Here is an 18,231-nt window from a genome sequence, read left to right as displayed (position 1 = left end):
ATGCGGCTCAGCTACATACTTGCCGACCCCCCCGATTTTCCCAGGAGACTTATGGATCTCAGTGCCTCTCATAGATTACTCCCAGGGAAAATATAATCCTATTTTCACTCTAATTACTAAATAAAGGGAGTGCCCTAATTGCACTGCAGTAATTGTCCTCTATAGCGTTTACAAACAGCGTGCCGTCCTGGCCACATGTTGTATGTTTTGTTTTTTCTTGCACACATAGGAGACAGCAAAGCATACTTAGTCATCAGCCACACAGCTTACACTGACGGTAGCCGTATCAAACAACTTTAACATTGTTACGTTACAAATATGCGCCACACTGTGAACCCACACCAAAAAAGAATGACAAACACATTTCTGGAGAACATCCCACCGTAACACAACATAAACACAACACAACCAATACCCAGAATCCCATGCAGCCCTAACTCTTCCGGTCTACATTATACACCCCCGCTACCACCAAATCCCCCCACACATCAACCCCCCCACCCCTCTCCGTGCGTTGGTTGAGCGGAAGAGTTAGGGCTGCATGGGATTCTGGGTATTGGTACCGTCAGTGTAAGATGTGTGGCTGCTGAGGTAGTACGCCTTGCTGTCACTTACGTGATCAAGCTGAAACTGCATTCTGCATGTGGTCGAGCAGGTACACTGTTTGGGCAGGCTGTAGAGGGCGCCAAAAGCAGTGTCATCACGCCCTGATATTCGGGAGTCTCCCGGGAAAAATGAGAGGGTTGGCAAGTATGACGCTATCAAGCGCCATTTATTCACAACTCGCAGGCCGCACTAACATCAAATTTCCACATTAAAGTGTGTGCCGGTGCGTGTGTCGGAGACCCCTGGTTAACATAGCACAAAGCGTTTAAGCTTTGTATGCGGTGTTTTTCATTTTAATTTTTTTTGTGGCTCCCATTATTTTCTTTAATTTGTGAAACTTGCCAAAATGGCTCTTTGAGTGGTAAAGGTTGCCGACCCCTGCTTTAGGTGTATAAATAATAATATAGTGTTAAATAAAATCAGTCCCTTGGGCACAAAACTGAAAATAATACAGCTCTCCAAAAAGTGCACTTCTGCTGCTATTTGACATAACTGTTTGTTATGATGCTTTGACATTTTTGCACTTTATTTCTTTATTGAAAGAAAATTCTATGAAGAGAAAAGTTGTTTGCAAATGTGGTTACAATGCTAAAAAATGAAAAGTTAAAGCTAAAAAAAGAAATACACTTTATTGAGTTAACATTATTTCTTTATAGGGGGAAAGATGTTATGAGCTAGGGAATGTAACAACTACACTACCCAGCATGCAACGGGAGTGACGAGCATGCGCGGTAGCCCCGAAAAGTGTTGCATGTCGCCACCCGGCAGCTAAGAATGAGGTTATGAGCACGCTGTGAAAGTAAACGTCAAGAACTCAGCCAACACGCCTCGTCTGCATTATTTATAATTAGACAGACAACACATATACAGTGTGATTTTGTAACGTTTACAAGGAAAGAAAAACAAAAGTAAAAAAAGGGAGATGTCATATATGTATGTGCTGCGGTTTCTTTAAGAACGTTGTGACAGCTGCCGTAAAGGAGGTGCGTTGCTAGCCTGGTTGCTATGTTTCCGGTTGGTGGTAAAAGTGTTGGTCATGTGTTTGTACCCTGCTCAAATCTCTCAGTAAAGTTATTCATTGGATTATACCTTTTGTTTTGAACTTTATTACACCTTGGAGCGCTTTTTCCGGTCCCTGCTTTCGCTATCTGCGCCTAATGACTGAGCTACGTGACGTCATTTCTTGTGATTTCTCACGGGGTATTTCTGGTCAGGACGGGATTGGTCCCAGGGATTCGAATAAAGAAGCAACTCTTTTTCTTTACTATAGTAGTCTCCATAACGGGTACCGGTTCTCAAAAAGGAATACGAGTCCGAGGACTCGGTTCTTTTCTTATCGAACAACCGGGAAAACCGGTTTCGAGTATCATCCCTAGCCATAGCACAGACAATAACACATATTCAGTGTATTTGCTTGGTTTTTTTTTGTTTTTTGCATTATGGCTGTCAGCGAAGAAAAATCCATACAGTTGCCGCATCGTTTTATAAGATGCAGGGTTCAAAGCGAAGGAAAAAAGTGGCCAATTATAGTTTTATGGTACATCAGATCAACATTAATTTTGATTGCCCTAGTACTCAATCATATTTTTAATGATGCACAGCAAAGGATGCTAGCCGCCTGCGTATGTGCATTTCACTTAGTGGTGTACGTTTATTTATACGCGGACCCAGGGCCGGCCCGTGGCATAGGCCGTATAGGCAAATGCTAAGGGCGCCGTCCATCAGGGGGCGCCACGCCAGTGCCACAAATGTTGGAGAAAAAAAAAAGTTGGTACTATTATTTCTAAATACAAAAAAGAATCCCACGTTAATTAAAATGCAAAGTAAAGCCTATTTAATAGAAATATTATTTGTTACAACATTACGCCCACCCCCCCTCCCCCCGCACGGTGCGCCCCCTCCCTTCCCGTATCATGACTTTTTTTGGACGTCACCACATCAAAAAATCAACACAAGATGTCAAAACGGCCAAAACTGTCAGGTGCCCAGGGAAGAAAAAAGAGAAAAGAAGAGTGAAGTGAATTATATTTATATAGCGTTTTTCTCTAGTGACTCAAAGCGCTTTACATAGTGAAACTCAATATCTAAGTTACATTTAAACCAGTGTGGGCGGCACTGGGAGCAGAGGAGGAGAAACGAGAAAAAGACAGAGGTAGCAGGTAGGTAACGTTAGCCTACATGAAATTATTTGTCTGTTACAGAATGTGATAGTAACCTGGCTTTTTAGCATTAAGCTAATGTTACATGATTCTGCAATTGCTAATCAATAAATAGATAGTTCTGTTTTAATGTCGGGTTAATATTGTGGAGGGGGCTAAATTGTTATGGAAAATAATAATGTAACGTTAGGTAATTACAGTACTCCCATCTTATATTCCTCAGGGACATTTGTATTAGATCTTTAAAGCAGGTGTTTTTTGTTGACATTGTTATTGCCTTCTGGTTAGCTAATGTTTGCCCTGCAGGTAATAGTCACTTTTCCACCCCTTTATATATTAGGTATAGTTGTAAGCCTAGTTGTTAAAGTGCACATCATTAATGTTAATTAAGCAATATCACATGAGAGGGAATGCTGTTTTTTAATTTGAGCACTGCTGTGATTCGGTTAAAGATAATCATAACATAACATTCTCATATAATATGTTAATTTGCTTTCTTTAAGTAAAAAAAAGGTCAAAGACAAAGCTATTCGGTTTCTTGTGAGTATATACACGTCACTGCCGATGTGGGGGGGCGCCACCTAAAATCTTGCCTAGGGCGCCAGATTGGTTAGGGCCAGGCCTGCGCGGACCAACTTATGCCTGCCTTTTGACAACATTTCATTTTTATTCCTCACACACAAACTTGGGCTCTTTTTCTGCCACATTGTTTTTCTGAGCAATAAATGACAGCACTGCCACCTAAGGATGGGCACCCAAACACGGTTTTATAATAGAACCTGGTGCTAAATTAAACAGTAGTAACCACACCGGTAAAAAAGTAGGTAAACTTTATTGCTTAACCAAATATGCCAAAACAACATCCTCATAACACCGAGAGTTAGCAAGCAGCCACAACAACGGCACTTCCTTATTATGCACCAATGACAGTTACGGCGAGTGGAATTCAACCACAGGAATTATGAGTTTTGGCAATCAAGTTGTTTTCCGCATGTTCTCCATGTTCTGTATTACTGCAATATTTATGAATTTGTTGTGAATTTTTAAATGTTTTGTTTCGAATTTTTTCCCTAGTTGATTAATTTATATAAATGAAGTGGGGCGGTATAGCTCGGTTGGTAGAGTGGCCGTGCCAGCAACTTGAGGGTTGCAGGTTCGATCCCCGCTTCCGCCATCCAGAGGTGGGTAGAGTAGCCAGAAATTGTACTCAAGTAAGAGTACTGTTACTTTAGAGATTTATTACTCAAGTAAAAGTAAGGAGTAGTCACCCAAATATTTACTTAAGTAAAAAGTATATTGTGAAAAAACTACTTAAGTACTGAGTAACTTGATGAGTAACCTGTTCGTTTAATGATGACGGCAACAAATAATGCACAAAAACATAAAAATAGCAATGAGCAAATTCAGAGCCAGGAATATCTCTAAAGCCACTAAAACAATAGTATATATTAAATAATAATACATTAACATAAAAAAAATTGAGCCACAATAACTTAACAGCACCATAGGCTCAGTAGGCAGAGATTACAAAGGAAAATAACAAGTTAGCCTTTACGCAAACCATAAACTGATAGGTGTGGGCTGCACCTGGGAACACACTGTGCACTTCTGATTGGTGTTTCTATGCATGCGCGCGTGTGTGTGTGTGTGTGTGTGTGTGTGTGTGTGTGTGTGTGTGTGTGTGTGTGTGTGTGTGTGTGTGTGTGTGTGTGTGTGTGTGTGTGTGTGTGTGTGTGTGTGTGTGTGTGTGTGTGTGTGTGTGTGTGTGAGGCTGCAGTGCGTTAATAAATGTCCCCACAGTGATTCATAGCAGGGAAGCTAACATCAGCCTACGGTGACAGCCAAAATATCTACTAATGTTACTTACTGCTGATTCTTCAAATTTGACGTTGAGTTCATGCAAGCTTAAGCTTGTTGTTTGCCGCTGAAACTTTATGTGCAGTTAATCATGTGACCACCTGGCTCTGTTTGATTGGTGAAACGGAGTCAAACGTCACCAGTGACTGCATTTGATTGGTGAAACGCAGGCATGCGATAGATCCTACTTTGAAGGTCTGTCTGACAAACCAAAACAAACAAAGCGTGCATTAACAGATCGATAAAAATCAGTAGCGAGTTGAATGTAGATAAATGGAGCGGAGTAAAAGTAGCGTTTCTTCTCTATAAATATACTCAAGTTAAAGGCCTACTGAAAGCTACTACTACCGACCACGCAGTCTGATAGTTTATATATCAATGATGAAATCTTAACATTGCAACACATGCCAATACGGCCGGGTTAACTTATAAAGTGACATTTAACATTTCCCGGGAAATATCCGGCTGAAACGTCGCGGTATGAGCGTGACGTAGTCAGTTTAACGGAAGTTATGGTACCCCGTAGAATCCTATACAAAAAGCTCTGTTTTCATTTCATAATTCCACAGTATTCTGGACATCTTTTGCAATTTGTTTAATGAACAATGAAGGCTGCAAAGAAGACAGTTGTAGGTGGGATCAGTGTATTAGCAGCGGACTACAGCAACACAACCAGGAGGACTTTGTTGGAGAGCAGACGCGCTAGCCGGCGACCTCACCTTGACTTCCTACGTCTCCGGGCCGCCAAACGCATCGGGTGAAGTCCTTCGTCCTTCCGCCGATCGCTGGAACGCAGGTGAGCACGGGTGTTGATGAGCAGATGAGGGCTGGCTGGCGTAGGTGGAGAGCTAATGTTTTTAGCATAGCTCTGTGCGGTCCGGTTGCTAAGTAGGCTTCAATGGCGTCGTTAGCACAGCATTGTTAACCTTCGCCAGGCTGGAAAGCATTAACCGTGTTTTTACATGTCCACGGTTTAATAGTATTGTTGATTTTCTATCTATCCTTCCAGTCAGGGGTTTATTTTTTTTGTTTTTATATGCAGTTAAAGCAAGATGCTATCACGTTAGCTTGTAGCTAAAGCGTTTCGCCGATGTATTGTCATGGAGATAAAAGGCACTAAATGTCCATTTCGCGTTCTCGACTCTCATTTTCAAGAGGAAGGATATAGTATCCCAGGTGGTTTAAAATACAAATCTGTGATCTACAATAGAAAAAGGAGAGAGTACATAGTTCTGTGAGGTCCGGTTGCTAAGTTGCTAAATTAGCCTTAGCGTCGTTAGCAACAGCATAGTTAAGCCTTGCCAGGCTGAGAATTTTTAACCGTGTAGTTACATGTACATGGTTTAATATTATTGTTGGTCTTCGTCTATCCTTCCAGTCAGGGGTTTATTTATTTTGTTTCTATCTTCATTTGAGAACGATGCTAACACGTTAGCTCAGTAGCGAAGTGTGTCACCGATGTATTGTCTTGGAGATAAAAGTCACTTTAAATGTCCATTTCGCGTTCTCGACTCTCATTTTCAAGAGGATATAGTATCCCAGGTGGTTTAAAATACAAATCCGTGATCCACAATAAAAAAAGGAGAGTGTGGAATCCAATGAGCCAGCTTGTACCTAAGTTACGGTCAGAGCGAAAATAGATACGTCCATCGCTGCCTCTCAAGTCATTCACTGTAACGTTCCTCATCTACGAATCTTTCATCCTCGCTGAAATTAATGGGGTAATCGTCACTTTCTCGGTCCGAATCTCTCTCGCTCCATTGTAAACAACGGGGAATTGTGAGGAATACTAGCTCCTGTGACGTCACGCTACTTCCGCTACAGGCAAGGCTTTTTTTTATTAGCGAGCAAAAGTTGCGAACTTTATCGTCGATTTTCTCTACTAAATCCTTCCAGCAAAAATATGGCAATATCGCGAAATGATCAAGTATGACACATAGAATGGATCTGCTATTCCCGTTTAAATAAAAAATAATAAAATAATTTCAGTAGGCCTTTAAAGTAAAAGTATGTTGCACTAAAACTACTCTTAGAAGTACAATTTATCCCAAAAGTTACTCAAGTAGATGTAACGGAGTAAATGTAGCGCGTTACTACCCACCTCTGCCGCCATCCTAGTCACTGCCGTTGTGTCCTTGGGCAAGACACTTTACCCATCTGCTCCCAGTGCCACCCACACTGGTTTGAATGTAACTTAGATATTGTGTTTCACTATGTAAAAGCGCTTTGAGTCACTAGAGAAAAGCCCTATATAAATATAATTCACTTCACTTCATGGAATGGGTTTCCATGGCTGGGCAGCTGCATCTAAGCCATACATCACCAAGTCCAATGCAAAGCGTGGGATGCAGTGGTGTAAAGCACGTCGCCACTGGACTCTAGAGCAGTGGAGACGCCTTCTCTGGACTGATGAATCACGCTTTTCCATCTGGCAATCTGATGGAGCAGTCTGGGTTTGGAGGTTGCCAGGAGAACGCTACATTTCGGAGTGTGAAATTTGGTGGAGGAGGAATTATGGTGTGGGGTTGGTTTTTCAGGATTTGGGCTTGGCCCCTTAGTTCCAGTGAAAGGAACTTTGAATGCTCCAGGATACCAAAACATTTTGGACAATTCCATGGGATGGCACTTGTAGTTCATGTGTGAGTAAAGGCAGGTGGCCAAATACTTTTGACAATATAGTGTATAAGATTATTGTCCTCCAAAAAGGTGACTGGTTACAGTACATCGCACTTTATGATGTACTCTTGTGGGATTTCTAATTTTAACATTTGCTCTCTCACACCATAGCGGGGTCACGTCTGCAAACATTTATTCTGCCTGCAGTGCTTTTTTTCAACTCATTGCTGCGTACACTTCATATTTCTCTATTCTTTCAAACGGTGCATGGCAGGATAAAGAAAGTGAATTCTATATTTGTAACTCTTCAAATCCTTTTGGTCCCGTTTGTCTTGAGTTTGGAAAGCTAGTTCACATAGATAGCAGTCTCTGAGTGAACCACAAACACTTTCTAAAAATAGCTTGGCAATCAGGGCACATCTGTCCCTGGTTGCCAATCACGATGCTTCTTAACCCAGCATGTTGGATCCTTGCTGGACTTTTTTATTTTTTATTTTTGCATCATGACTTTGCTTTATTATGTAACTAAGACGTGCTTTCACTATGCGTCATGTGCACTTCCCTGCTGCACTTTTTATTTACATTTGTACTTTCACTACGCCGGATGTCTCTGCATCTCGGGGTCCAGACAAACACTGACCTTAACAACTTAGTATCAAAATGTCAGCATTTTGTCTTTTCGTTATGAGCCATTTTCTATAATTTTACTCATTTACATGTCAAATGTTCATTAATACAGTAGGAAGGGGATTCAAATGGCCCCATGCGTTGTGGTTTACCTGACCCGTGAAACGTGACAAATGGGGGGCGCTATCTTCTTTAGCCGCCAGATGGCAGTAGAGTGTTGGAACATCGGTTTTTGTGGCAATCCCAACCAGTGTTGGGACTAACGCGATACAAAGTTAGTTTTGTCGGTAACTAGTAGTCTAACGCGTTATTTTTTATATTCAGTAAGTCAGTTACCGTTACTACATGATGCGTTACTGCGTTATTTTAAGTTATTTTTTATGTAGTATCGGCTAGAAACAGAAGATCTGAGTGTGTTTTATTGGAGCGCTGCGGTGTCGTCCTTCTGATTCTCTTGTGTCACAAGGAAGAGGCGCGCTGTGTGCAGTCGAGTTTCTTAACATGAAGATATTCTCACTACTTTTCTTTTGTCGAGCACAAAGAAAATAACATTTTAGTTGAATGTAAGTTGTCTTGGATCAAAGATCCCATCTACTGCCCAAAACAGCAATTCGAATCTGCTGAAACAGCTACAAAAGCAACATGCTAGTAAAGAGAGACACTACACCTAAGGATTTTAACGGAGGGACTGCTAGCCAGGACAACATTGATAGAGCCGTTGCAGCGTATGTGCTAGAAGACATGCAGGCTATTTCTACAGTGGAGTCACCCGCTTTCAGGCAGCTAATTAGCATGATACCGGCGTCAAACAGCAAATGGCACAAAAACATTTTCCAAGTTCCTGGACACAGTGGACAGTGAGTACATAAACATGGAAAGCAAGCTAAAGAAAACACTCCAAACTCTGCCTCTGCTCATCATTTAGCACTGAAGGTACACACTCTGTCAATTCCCATATATACTCTTTCATTCTAGACTTCTAGAGTGTTTGATGATCACATCACTCTAAATGTATAGACTATAAAGTTCACAAACATAAAGAGGGATGCTAGTGGGCCAGGCCAATCTTTCCTTTTCTCTAAACTAAAACTGGGGAAATGTGTAGAGTGTTCTGGGCTTCAGACGTGATTTTATTTCACAATTCCTTGAGAGAAAAAAATGCCTGGTTAGGCTTTGTGTATGTAGTGTGTGCCTTCCTTGCTTCACAGCTATGTTGTTATTATGCTGTTTGTTACTTATGTATGTTATGTTGCAGCTATTTAAAATAGTTTTGTCAATTTGTTCTGGCCTGAAACAAATTGGCCCTATGAAACATATCTTTGTGTTTGTGTGTTGTATGTAGCTTCACTACACACCGTAGCTCACCGGTGTCAAAATGTAAACAAACACCATTGGTGGATCTACACCTGACATCCACTGTAATGATACCAACCAAGTACAGGCATGTATCTAGTCGATACTACTATGATTACATCTCATTTTTGTCATCACAACATCTTTTGTTTTTTTTAAAATTTATATTATGTTTATAAACTCAGGAAATATGTCCCTGGACACATGAGGACTTTGAATATGACCAATGTATGATCCTGTAACTACTCGGTATCGGATCGATGCCTAAATGTGTGGTATCATCCAAAACTAATGTAAAGTATCAAACAAGAGAAGAATAAGTGATTATTACATTTTAACAGATGTGTAGATAGAACATGTTAAAAGAGAAAGTAAGCAGATATTAACAGTAAATGAACAAGTAGATTAATAATTCATTTTCTACCACTTGTCCTTAAGAATGTTGACAAAATAATAGGTGTATAAATGACACAATATGTTACTGCATATGTCAGCAGACTAATTAGGAGTCTTTGTTTGTTTACTTACTACTAAAAGACAAGTTGTCTAGTATGTTCACTATTTTATTTAAAGGCCGACTGAAAGCCACTACTAGCGACCACGCAGTCTGATAGTTTATATATCAATGATGAAATCTTAACATTGCAACACATGCCAATACGGCCGGGTTAACTTATAAAGTGCAATTTTAAATTTCTCGCTAAACTTCCGGTTGAAAACGTCTATGTATGATGACGTATGCGCGTGACGTCAATGGTTGAAACGGAAGTATTCGGACACCATTGAATCCAATACAAACAGCTCTGTTTTCATCACAAAATTCCACAGTATTCTGGACATCTGTGTTGGTGAATCTTTTGCAATTTGTTTAATGAACAATGAAGACTGCAAAGAAGAAAGCTGTAGGTGGGATCGGTGTATTAGCGGCTGGCTGCAGCAACACAACCAGGAGGACTTTGACTTGGCTAGCAGACGCGCTATCCGACGCTAGCTGCCGACCGCACGGATGATCGGGTGAAGTCCTTCGTCGATCGCTGGAACGCAGGTGAGCACGGGTGTTGATGAGCAGATGAGGGCTGGCTGGCGTAGGTGGATAGCTAATGTTTTTAGCATAGCTCTGTGAGGTCCCGTTGCTAAGTTAGCTTCAATGGCGTCGTTAGCAACAGCATTGTTAAGCTTCGCCAGGCTGGAAAGCATTAACCGTGTATTTACATGTCCATGGTTTAATAGTATTGTTGATTTTCTGTCTATCCTTCCAGTCAGGGGTTTATTTATTTTGTTTCCATCTGCAGTTAAGCACGATGCTATCACGTTAGCTCCGTAGCTAAAGTGCTTTGCCGATGTATTGTCGTGGAGATAAAAGTCACTGTGAATGTCCATTTCGCGTTCTCCACTCTCATTTTCAAGAGGATATAGTATCCCAGGTGGTTTAAAATACAAATCCGTGATCCACAATAGAAAAAGGAGAGAGTGTGGAATCCAATGAACCAGCTTGTACCTAAGTTACGGTCAGAGCGAAAAAAGATGCGTCCTGCACTGCACTCTAGTCCTTCACTCTCACGTTCCTCATCCACGAATCTTTCATCCTGGCTCAAATTAACGGGTTAATCGTCGCTTCCTCGGTCCGAATCGCTCTCGCTGCTGGTGTAAACAATGGGGAAATGTGAGGAGCCTTTCAACCTGTGATGTCACGCTACTTCCGGTACAGGCAAGGCTTTTTTTTTATCAGCGACCAAAAGTTGCGAACTTTATCATCGATGTTCTCTACTAAATCCTTTCAGCAAAAGTATGGCAATATCGCGAAATGATCAAGTATGACACATAGAATGGATCTGCTATCCCCGTTTAAATAAATAAAAATTCATTTCAGTAGGCCTTTAAGGACTAAATTGCAATAATAAACATATGTTTCATGTACCCTAAGATTTGTTGTTAAAATAAAGCCAAAAAAGCAATTTTTTTGTGGTCCCCTTTATTTAGAAAAGTATTGAAATAATTTTGGTATCAGGACAAAACTACTATGTACAGTAGAGTGGCGCTTTCCATCATTTTTAGCAGATTGCATTTCAAAGTCATTAACCCAGCCCCTTCCTCTCACGCGAGATCCACTTAGCAATTGTATGTATTGTGCCTTTTTAAACAAACTAAGTGTCTCTGAAATGTTGATTTGAAATCAGAGGAGAGGCTTTGGAGGTGAAAAGGTGGTTACACACAGGAAATGTTGAAAAAAAGGGCCAACTAATCCGAGACTTTATTGTCCGAATTGCTGCAGTGTGAGGTTGGATTAGTATAAAGTTACACTAGAGTTAGGAGGGAACGTAATTTATGTTTCAGAGAGTAAACTCAACACGTCCTGAAATGCAATAAAGTCTGTAAATAAATAAACTGACTCTCACCTGTTGAGTCGCTCACTGGACGACTCGCTCCGGACCGGAGAACCCACAGAGTTGCTGGAGTTGGCGGCAGAAAGTGGATGTTCAGGGAGGGCAGGACAAGGTCTGGATTCTTTGTCCTCGTTTGGTTCTGGGATGCTGCCGATGCCCGTGGAGGCGCTGCCTACTGAATGGTTCCTACGATGGCTGAAGTCTGACATGCTGGAGGAGCGAGAGTGGCCTGTACTGTAGCCTGAAATGGAGACGGATCAAAATAACAATTCATGTTGTTTGTGAATATTCTCAGCGCGTTGACTTGATCACAACTGGACTGTTTGGGTTGTTTAAGAAGATAAATATCTGCTTTTACAAAGATAATGAGTAGATTTAATGTATTCCTTTACCAACTGCTTTTTTAATGTTTTTAATCGAATTTAAATGTAATGTACTCATCTGTCAGTTGGTTGGCAACACAAGTCAGGAAGTGTTGATGAAACTCTCAGGAAATGTCAAATAATATAAGGTACAACTAATTGACTTTGTGCATGCTCCCACCTCCACTCACAGAGACAATCGCTACGTTTCCATGCACTAAATTAGTCTGATTTCTCAAATAGTTATTTTTTTTTGTATTTTCACCCCTACATGTGAAGTCCCAGTGTCCATGCACACTCACTAATGCCATTATTGGTCATACGTGGTGTATGATGTCAGCTGTAATATCGGCACAAATTACAAATATTATGTCGCTAATGGATATGCTAATGTTAAATAACCTACTCGGTGGCCCAGTGGTTAGAGATGGGTCGGTTGTGAGTTCAAACCCCGGCCGAGTCATACCAAAGACTATAAAAAATGGGACCCGTTACCTCCCCGCTTGGCACTCAGCATCAAGGGTTGGAATTGGGGGTTAAATCACCAAAAATTATTCCCGGGCGCGGCCACCGCTGCTGCTCACTGCTCCCCTCACCTCCCAAGGGGGGTGATCAAGGGTTATGGGTCAAATGCAGAGAATAATTTCGCCACACCTAGTGTGTGTGTGTGACAATCATTGGTACTTTAACTTTATATTTATGTGATATTTTTGTGTTGTTTATGTGATGTTTACATACTCTTATGTTTGTGTACTTAACCATCTCTGAGTGTATTCTGCAGAAGTGCAGTTTTGGAGCACAAGAGGGCGCCCTTGCAACTGTGACTTCATTTCACAGTTCAAATTCTATCAAATGTGATTTTGATCATCACAATATGATTCGTCTATTTCAGGAGTCGGCAACCCGCGGCTCTAGAGCCGCATGCGGCTCTTTAGCGCCGCCCTAGTGGCTCTCAGGAGCTTTTTTAAAAATGTATGAAAAATGGAAAAAGATGAGGAAAAAAAAAAGTTTTTGTTTTAATATGGTTTCCGTAGGAGGACAAACATGACGCAAACCTCCCTAATTGTTATAAAGCACACTGTTTATATTAAACATGCTTCACTGATTCGAGTATTTGGCGAGCGCCGTTTTGTCCTACTAATTTTGGCGGTCCTTGAACTCACCGTAGTTTTTTTACAAGTATAACTTTCTCCGACTTTCTAGGACGTGTTTTATGCCACTTCTTTTTCTGTCTCATTCTGTCCACCAAACTTTTAACGTTGTGCGTGAAGGCACAAAGGTGAGTTTTGTTGATGTTATTGACTTGTGTGGAGTGCTAGTCAGACATATTTGGTCAGTGCATGACTGCAAGCTAATCGATGCTAACATGTAAGGCTGCAGCTAACGATTATTTTTCTATCGATTAATCTATAGATTATTTTTTCGATTAATCGGTTAATCTATAGATTATTTTTTCGATTAATCTATAGATTATTTTTTCCTTTTGCCGATTATTTTTTTATTCAAAATGAAGATGAAAAAATAAATGTAGGCCCGTTTTTTCAAAAGGCATGGCTTTTATTTACAAAAAAAAAGAAGTATGGCCACTCAGTCAACATTGACAACAACATGACTAAATATTCTGTAACAATGTAAACATTTAAAACTTTTAACATTTAACAAAATTAAAAGTAGCTTATTTGCTTTTTAATGTGCAAATATAAAAGTCAACATCCAGTGCAAATCTTAATATTCTGCAATAGTATAAGCATTTCAAAAGTAAAAGTATTGCTTTTTTTGCTTTAAAATGTACAAAAATAAAGATAAACATCCAATACAAAAAAGTGCAAAACGAAATATTCTGTAACAACAGTGTAAACATTTCAACAAAAGTGAAAGTATTGCTTATTTGCTAAAATGTGCAAAAATAAAGATAAACATCCAATACAAAAAAGTGCCAATCTAAATATTCTGGAGCACTGTAAACATTAAGTATTGCTTTTAAAATGTGCAAAATAAACATCCAGTCCAACACAGTACACAATAACCAATTCTACTCATTCCAGTGAGTGACTAACAGTTGTAATGAAGAAAGGTTAGCATGTCTACATGCTTTGGTTTATTTCTTGTTTACAATATTCCCAGCAGCTGAAAATAGGCGCTCAGAAGGGGTCGATGTGGCTGGAACTGAGAGCTAATTAGCCTTCACCTCAAGCCAGGATTGCGAGCGAGCTGAGCTGCAGTTTAAGTTTCTAGAAGGTCAACGGGCTCATAGTGATGTTACTAGTAGTTGACTGGGAGGTGTTTATTATCATTTGGGGAGAGTCTGCTGCCTGATGCTCACCTGCTAAACACCTATCTGCTCCACGCTGAAGCGATGACTACATGCGCTCTGAATACGCACTGCTGATTGGCTGATAATGCTGCGTGTGTACCAATCAGATGGTTGTGTGGGTGGGACAATGCTGCGTGTGTACCAATCAGATGGTTGTGTGGGTGGGACAATGCTGCGTGTGTACCAATCAGATGGTTGTGTGGGTGGGACAATGCTGCGTGTGTACCAATCAGATGGTTGTGTGGGTGGGACAATGCTGCGTGTGTACCAATCAGATGGTTGTGTGGGTGGGACAATGCTGCGTGCTGAGACAGAGGCAGACGGAGCAAAGCAGCTTGTTAAGACTTTAGCTTAGAAACTCGTTCGGTACACCCCCGTACCGAACCGAAAGCCCCGTACCGAAACGGTTCAGTACAAAACACGCACCGTTACACCCCTAGCAGATACAAATGACACATTCATGTTTTTGTGTAATGATGACAACGTATGCTCGCGCGGACGATTGACTAGTTGATGGTTTTCTTTTCAAATGTTCGTTTATAGCCGTTGTGCTGCTATGATAGGCCATTTCCGCTCGACACAGTGTGCATACAACAACATTATTAGGCCGTTTATTGAAATACTCCCACACTATTGGCATGCTTTCCCCCCCTCGCTCGCACCGCTCGCATCGTCTTCTTTGATCGTCTGCTTTGCGCTTCGCCATGACGGTAGTGTGACGTCATTATGCGACGCGTCGACGCACAAAAACGGCGTCGACGTATTTACGTAACCGATGACGTCGACTACGTCGACGCGTCGTTTCAGCCTTACTAACATGCTATTTAGGCTAGCTATATGTACATATTGCAGCATTATGCCTCATTTGTAGGTATATTTGAGGTCATTTAGTTTCCTTTAAGTCATCTTAATTCAATTTATATCTCATGACACACTATCTGTATGTAATATGGCTTTTAATTTTTTGCGGCTCCAGACATATTTGTTTTTGTATTTTTGGTCCAATATGGCTCTTTCAACATTTTGGGTTGCCGACCCCTGGTCTATTTGAATGTATATTATTATTATTTAAACATGTGTTGAATCAATGTTGTTTTTGACAACCATCTTACATTTAGTCTTAGTCTTAGTCTTTTGGACTAAAATGCTTATTAGTTTTAGTCACTTTTATATGTGATAGTTTTAGTCCAGTTTTAGTCGACGAAAACTCAAAAGGGTTTTAGTCTAGTTTTAGTCCAAAAAAAAAGAATAAAAAGTATTATATAAGTATAGTCTTTTAACAAATTAATTTAGGTCAATAAGTATTGGAGATTGCTGTTGGGCAGTGTCACACATAAGTTGTGAAAATAGCAGCAGATCTATAAGTTCAACCCATTGTAAGCTTGCAGATCTGCTATTTTCACAAATAACAATAAAGGAATGGTTTTAGACATATAAGGTTTACCACCCAACAGCAAATTTCTGATCCAAGGATGGTGTATTACACACAGATCAAGTGGTAACAGTGGAATCAAAGTTCATTACTCCAAAAAACAAAAACATCCTACTCCAGCAATTGTGGCTTTATTTCTCAGAATTTGTTAAAGTACAATGAACATAAACATGCCCAAAATATGAGTGATGGATGAGGAACGCATATGCTCAACTTGGCCCTGTCTGCCAGTGCAATTACAACAGATATCATACATCTCTTTCATTTGTGCAAACCATGTCATAAAATAATCAATTCATTCCTGATTCCTTAATGGGGCTGCACAACGTCACTTGTGGCTTTTAGGCTAAAGCTAGCAGACTCTACGTATAACAGTAACTCCACCTGTTTAACATATCAAGTTACGTACTGACAGAACGTACTCACAAAGAGATAACCACACTGTCACTGAATGTAAACATGGCTAAACATGCTGCTAAAGTAACGCACACATAATGAATTGACGTTAGCGTAACAAAAGCTAACTTTAGCCTGAAGTTAGCAGCCCATTTGCGCCAGGAGTATGTGGAAAACGTACTAATGTATTAGCTTACTATGACATTTATCGATTATGTTAACAGCATTTGTAACTTACCTTCGAAAAAATATCCTTGTGGCGAGCCTTAAGGTGCCGCTTAAGGTTGGTCGTATTTTTTCTGCATATTTTGTGGCCACATTTGTCACCGTCTTCCTTCACAATACACTCTGTTTTATTATCTGCTGGGTTATATTTAAAATACACCCATATGTCGTCTCTACGTTTGCCACCACCGAGCCCCTGTGTTGAAACTGCCGCCGCCATCACGGTCCATTGCCTGATGAGTAACAAAAGTCTGACGTGTTGAGCACGTTGTGCGCTGCACGCCAGTTGGTGGGCATGGTTTTAATTGACACACACAATAAACAGAAATGTCATGCATTTTAAAGGCCTACTGAAAGCCACTACTAGCGACCACGCAGTCTGATAGTTTATATATCAATGATGAAATCTTAACATTGCAACACATGCCAATACGGCCGGGTTAACTTATAAAGTGACATTTTAAAATTCCCGGGAAATATCCGGCTGAAACATCGCGGTATGATGACGTATGCGCATGACGAAGTCCGAGTAACGGAAGTTATGGTACCCCGTAGAATCCTATACAAAAAGCTCTGTTTTCATTTCATAATTCCACAGTATTGTGGACATCTTTTGCAATTTTTTTAATGAACAATGAAGGCTGCAAAGAAGACAGTTGTAGGTGGGATCAGTGTATTAGCAGCGGACTACAGCAACACAACCAGGAGGACTTTGTTGGAGCGCTAGCCGCGCTAGCCGCCGACTTCACCTTGACTTCCTACGTCTCCGGGCCGCCAAACGCATCGGGTGAAGTCCTTCGTCCTTCTGCCGATCGCTGGAACGCAGGTGAGCACGGATGTTGATGAGCAAATGAGGGCTGGCTGGCGTAGGTGGAGAGCTAATGTTTTTAGCATAGCTCTGTGCAGTCTGGTTGCTAAGTTAGCTTCAATGGCGTCGTTAGCACAGCATTGTTAACCTTCGCCAGCCTGGAAAGCATTAACCGTGTATTTACATGTCCACGGTTTAATAGTATTGTTGACTTTCTATCTATACTTCCCGTCAGGGGTTTATTTCTTTTGTTTCTATATGCAGTTAAAGCAAGATGCTATCACGTTAGCTCGTAGCTAAAGCATTTCGCCGATGTATTGTCGTGGAGATAAAAGGCACTGAATGTCCATTTCGCGTTCTCGACTCTCATTTTCAAGAGGATATAGTATCCCAGGTGGTTTAAAATACAAATCTGTGATCTACAGTAGAAAAAGGAGAGAGTGTGGAATCCAATGAGCCAGCTTGTACCTAAGTTACGGTCAGAGCGAAAAAAGATACGTCCATCGCTGCCTCTCAAGTCCTTCACTGTAACGTTCCTCATCTACGAATCTTTCATCCTCGCTCAAATTAATGGGGTAATCATCACTTTCTCGGTCCGAATCTCTCTCGCTCCATTGTAAACAACGGGGAATTGTGAGGAATACTAGCTCCTGTGACGTCACGCTACTTCCGGTACAGGCAAGGCTTTTTTTTATCAGCGAGCAAAAGTTGCGAACTTTATCGTCGATTTTCTCTACTAAATCCTTTCAGCAAAAATATGGCAATATCGCGAAATGATCAAGTATGACACATAGAATGGATCTGCTATTCCCGTTTAAATAAAAAAAAATCATTTCAGTAGGCCTTTAAACGTCTGACAGATTACCCACTAACATTTTCGTCCGTTCTCGTCTCGTCAACGAAAACTCACACACGTCTCGTCATGTTTTCGTCATCAGAGAGACATGTTTATCTCGTCACCGTCTCGTTATCGTCATGAAAAAAAGTGGCGTCAACGAAATTATTTCGTCATCGTCGTCGTTGACGAAAACAACACTGAGTTAAATATGCATGTTTCGCACTATTTGGGCACTTTTGTATTCCCAATGAAGC

The 18,231-nt window shown here is 40.8% G+C and overlaps 2 protein-coding genes across 5 annotated transcripts in view; one reads left to right on the top strand and one right to left on the bottom strand.

Annotated features, from left to right (window-relative positions):
* Positions 1-18,231, bottom strand: part of LOC133635401 (EEIG family member 2-like) — an 86,670-nt gene that overhangs the window by 15,252 nt on the left and 53,187 nt on the right. For both annotated transcript variants that reach the window (XM_062028571.1, XM_062028572.1), the window contains one exon: positions 11,615-11,843. In XM_062028571.1, the coding sequence (XP_061884555.1) occupies positions 11,615-11,843 (229 nt within the window). The remainder of the gene's footprint in view (positions 1-11,614; positions 11,844-18,231) is intronic.
* henmt1 (HEN methyltransferase 1) overlaps positions 1-18,231 on the top strand; it is an 84,972-nt gene that overhangs the window by 35,055 nt on the left and 31,686 nt on the right. The window lies entirely within an intron of this gene.

The sequence above is a fragment of the Entelurus aequoreus genome, linkage group LG19 (assembly GCF_033978785.1).
Source record: "Entelurus aequoreus isolate RoL-2023_Sb linkage group LG19, RoL_Eaeq_v1.1, whole genome shotgun sequence".
Lineage (NCBI taxonomy): Eukaryota > Metazoa > Chordata > Actinopteri > Syngnathiformes > Syngnathidae > Entelurus > Entelurus aequoreus.
This window is presented reverse-complemented; position numbering and strand designations above follow the sequence as displayed.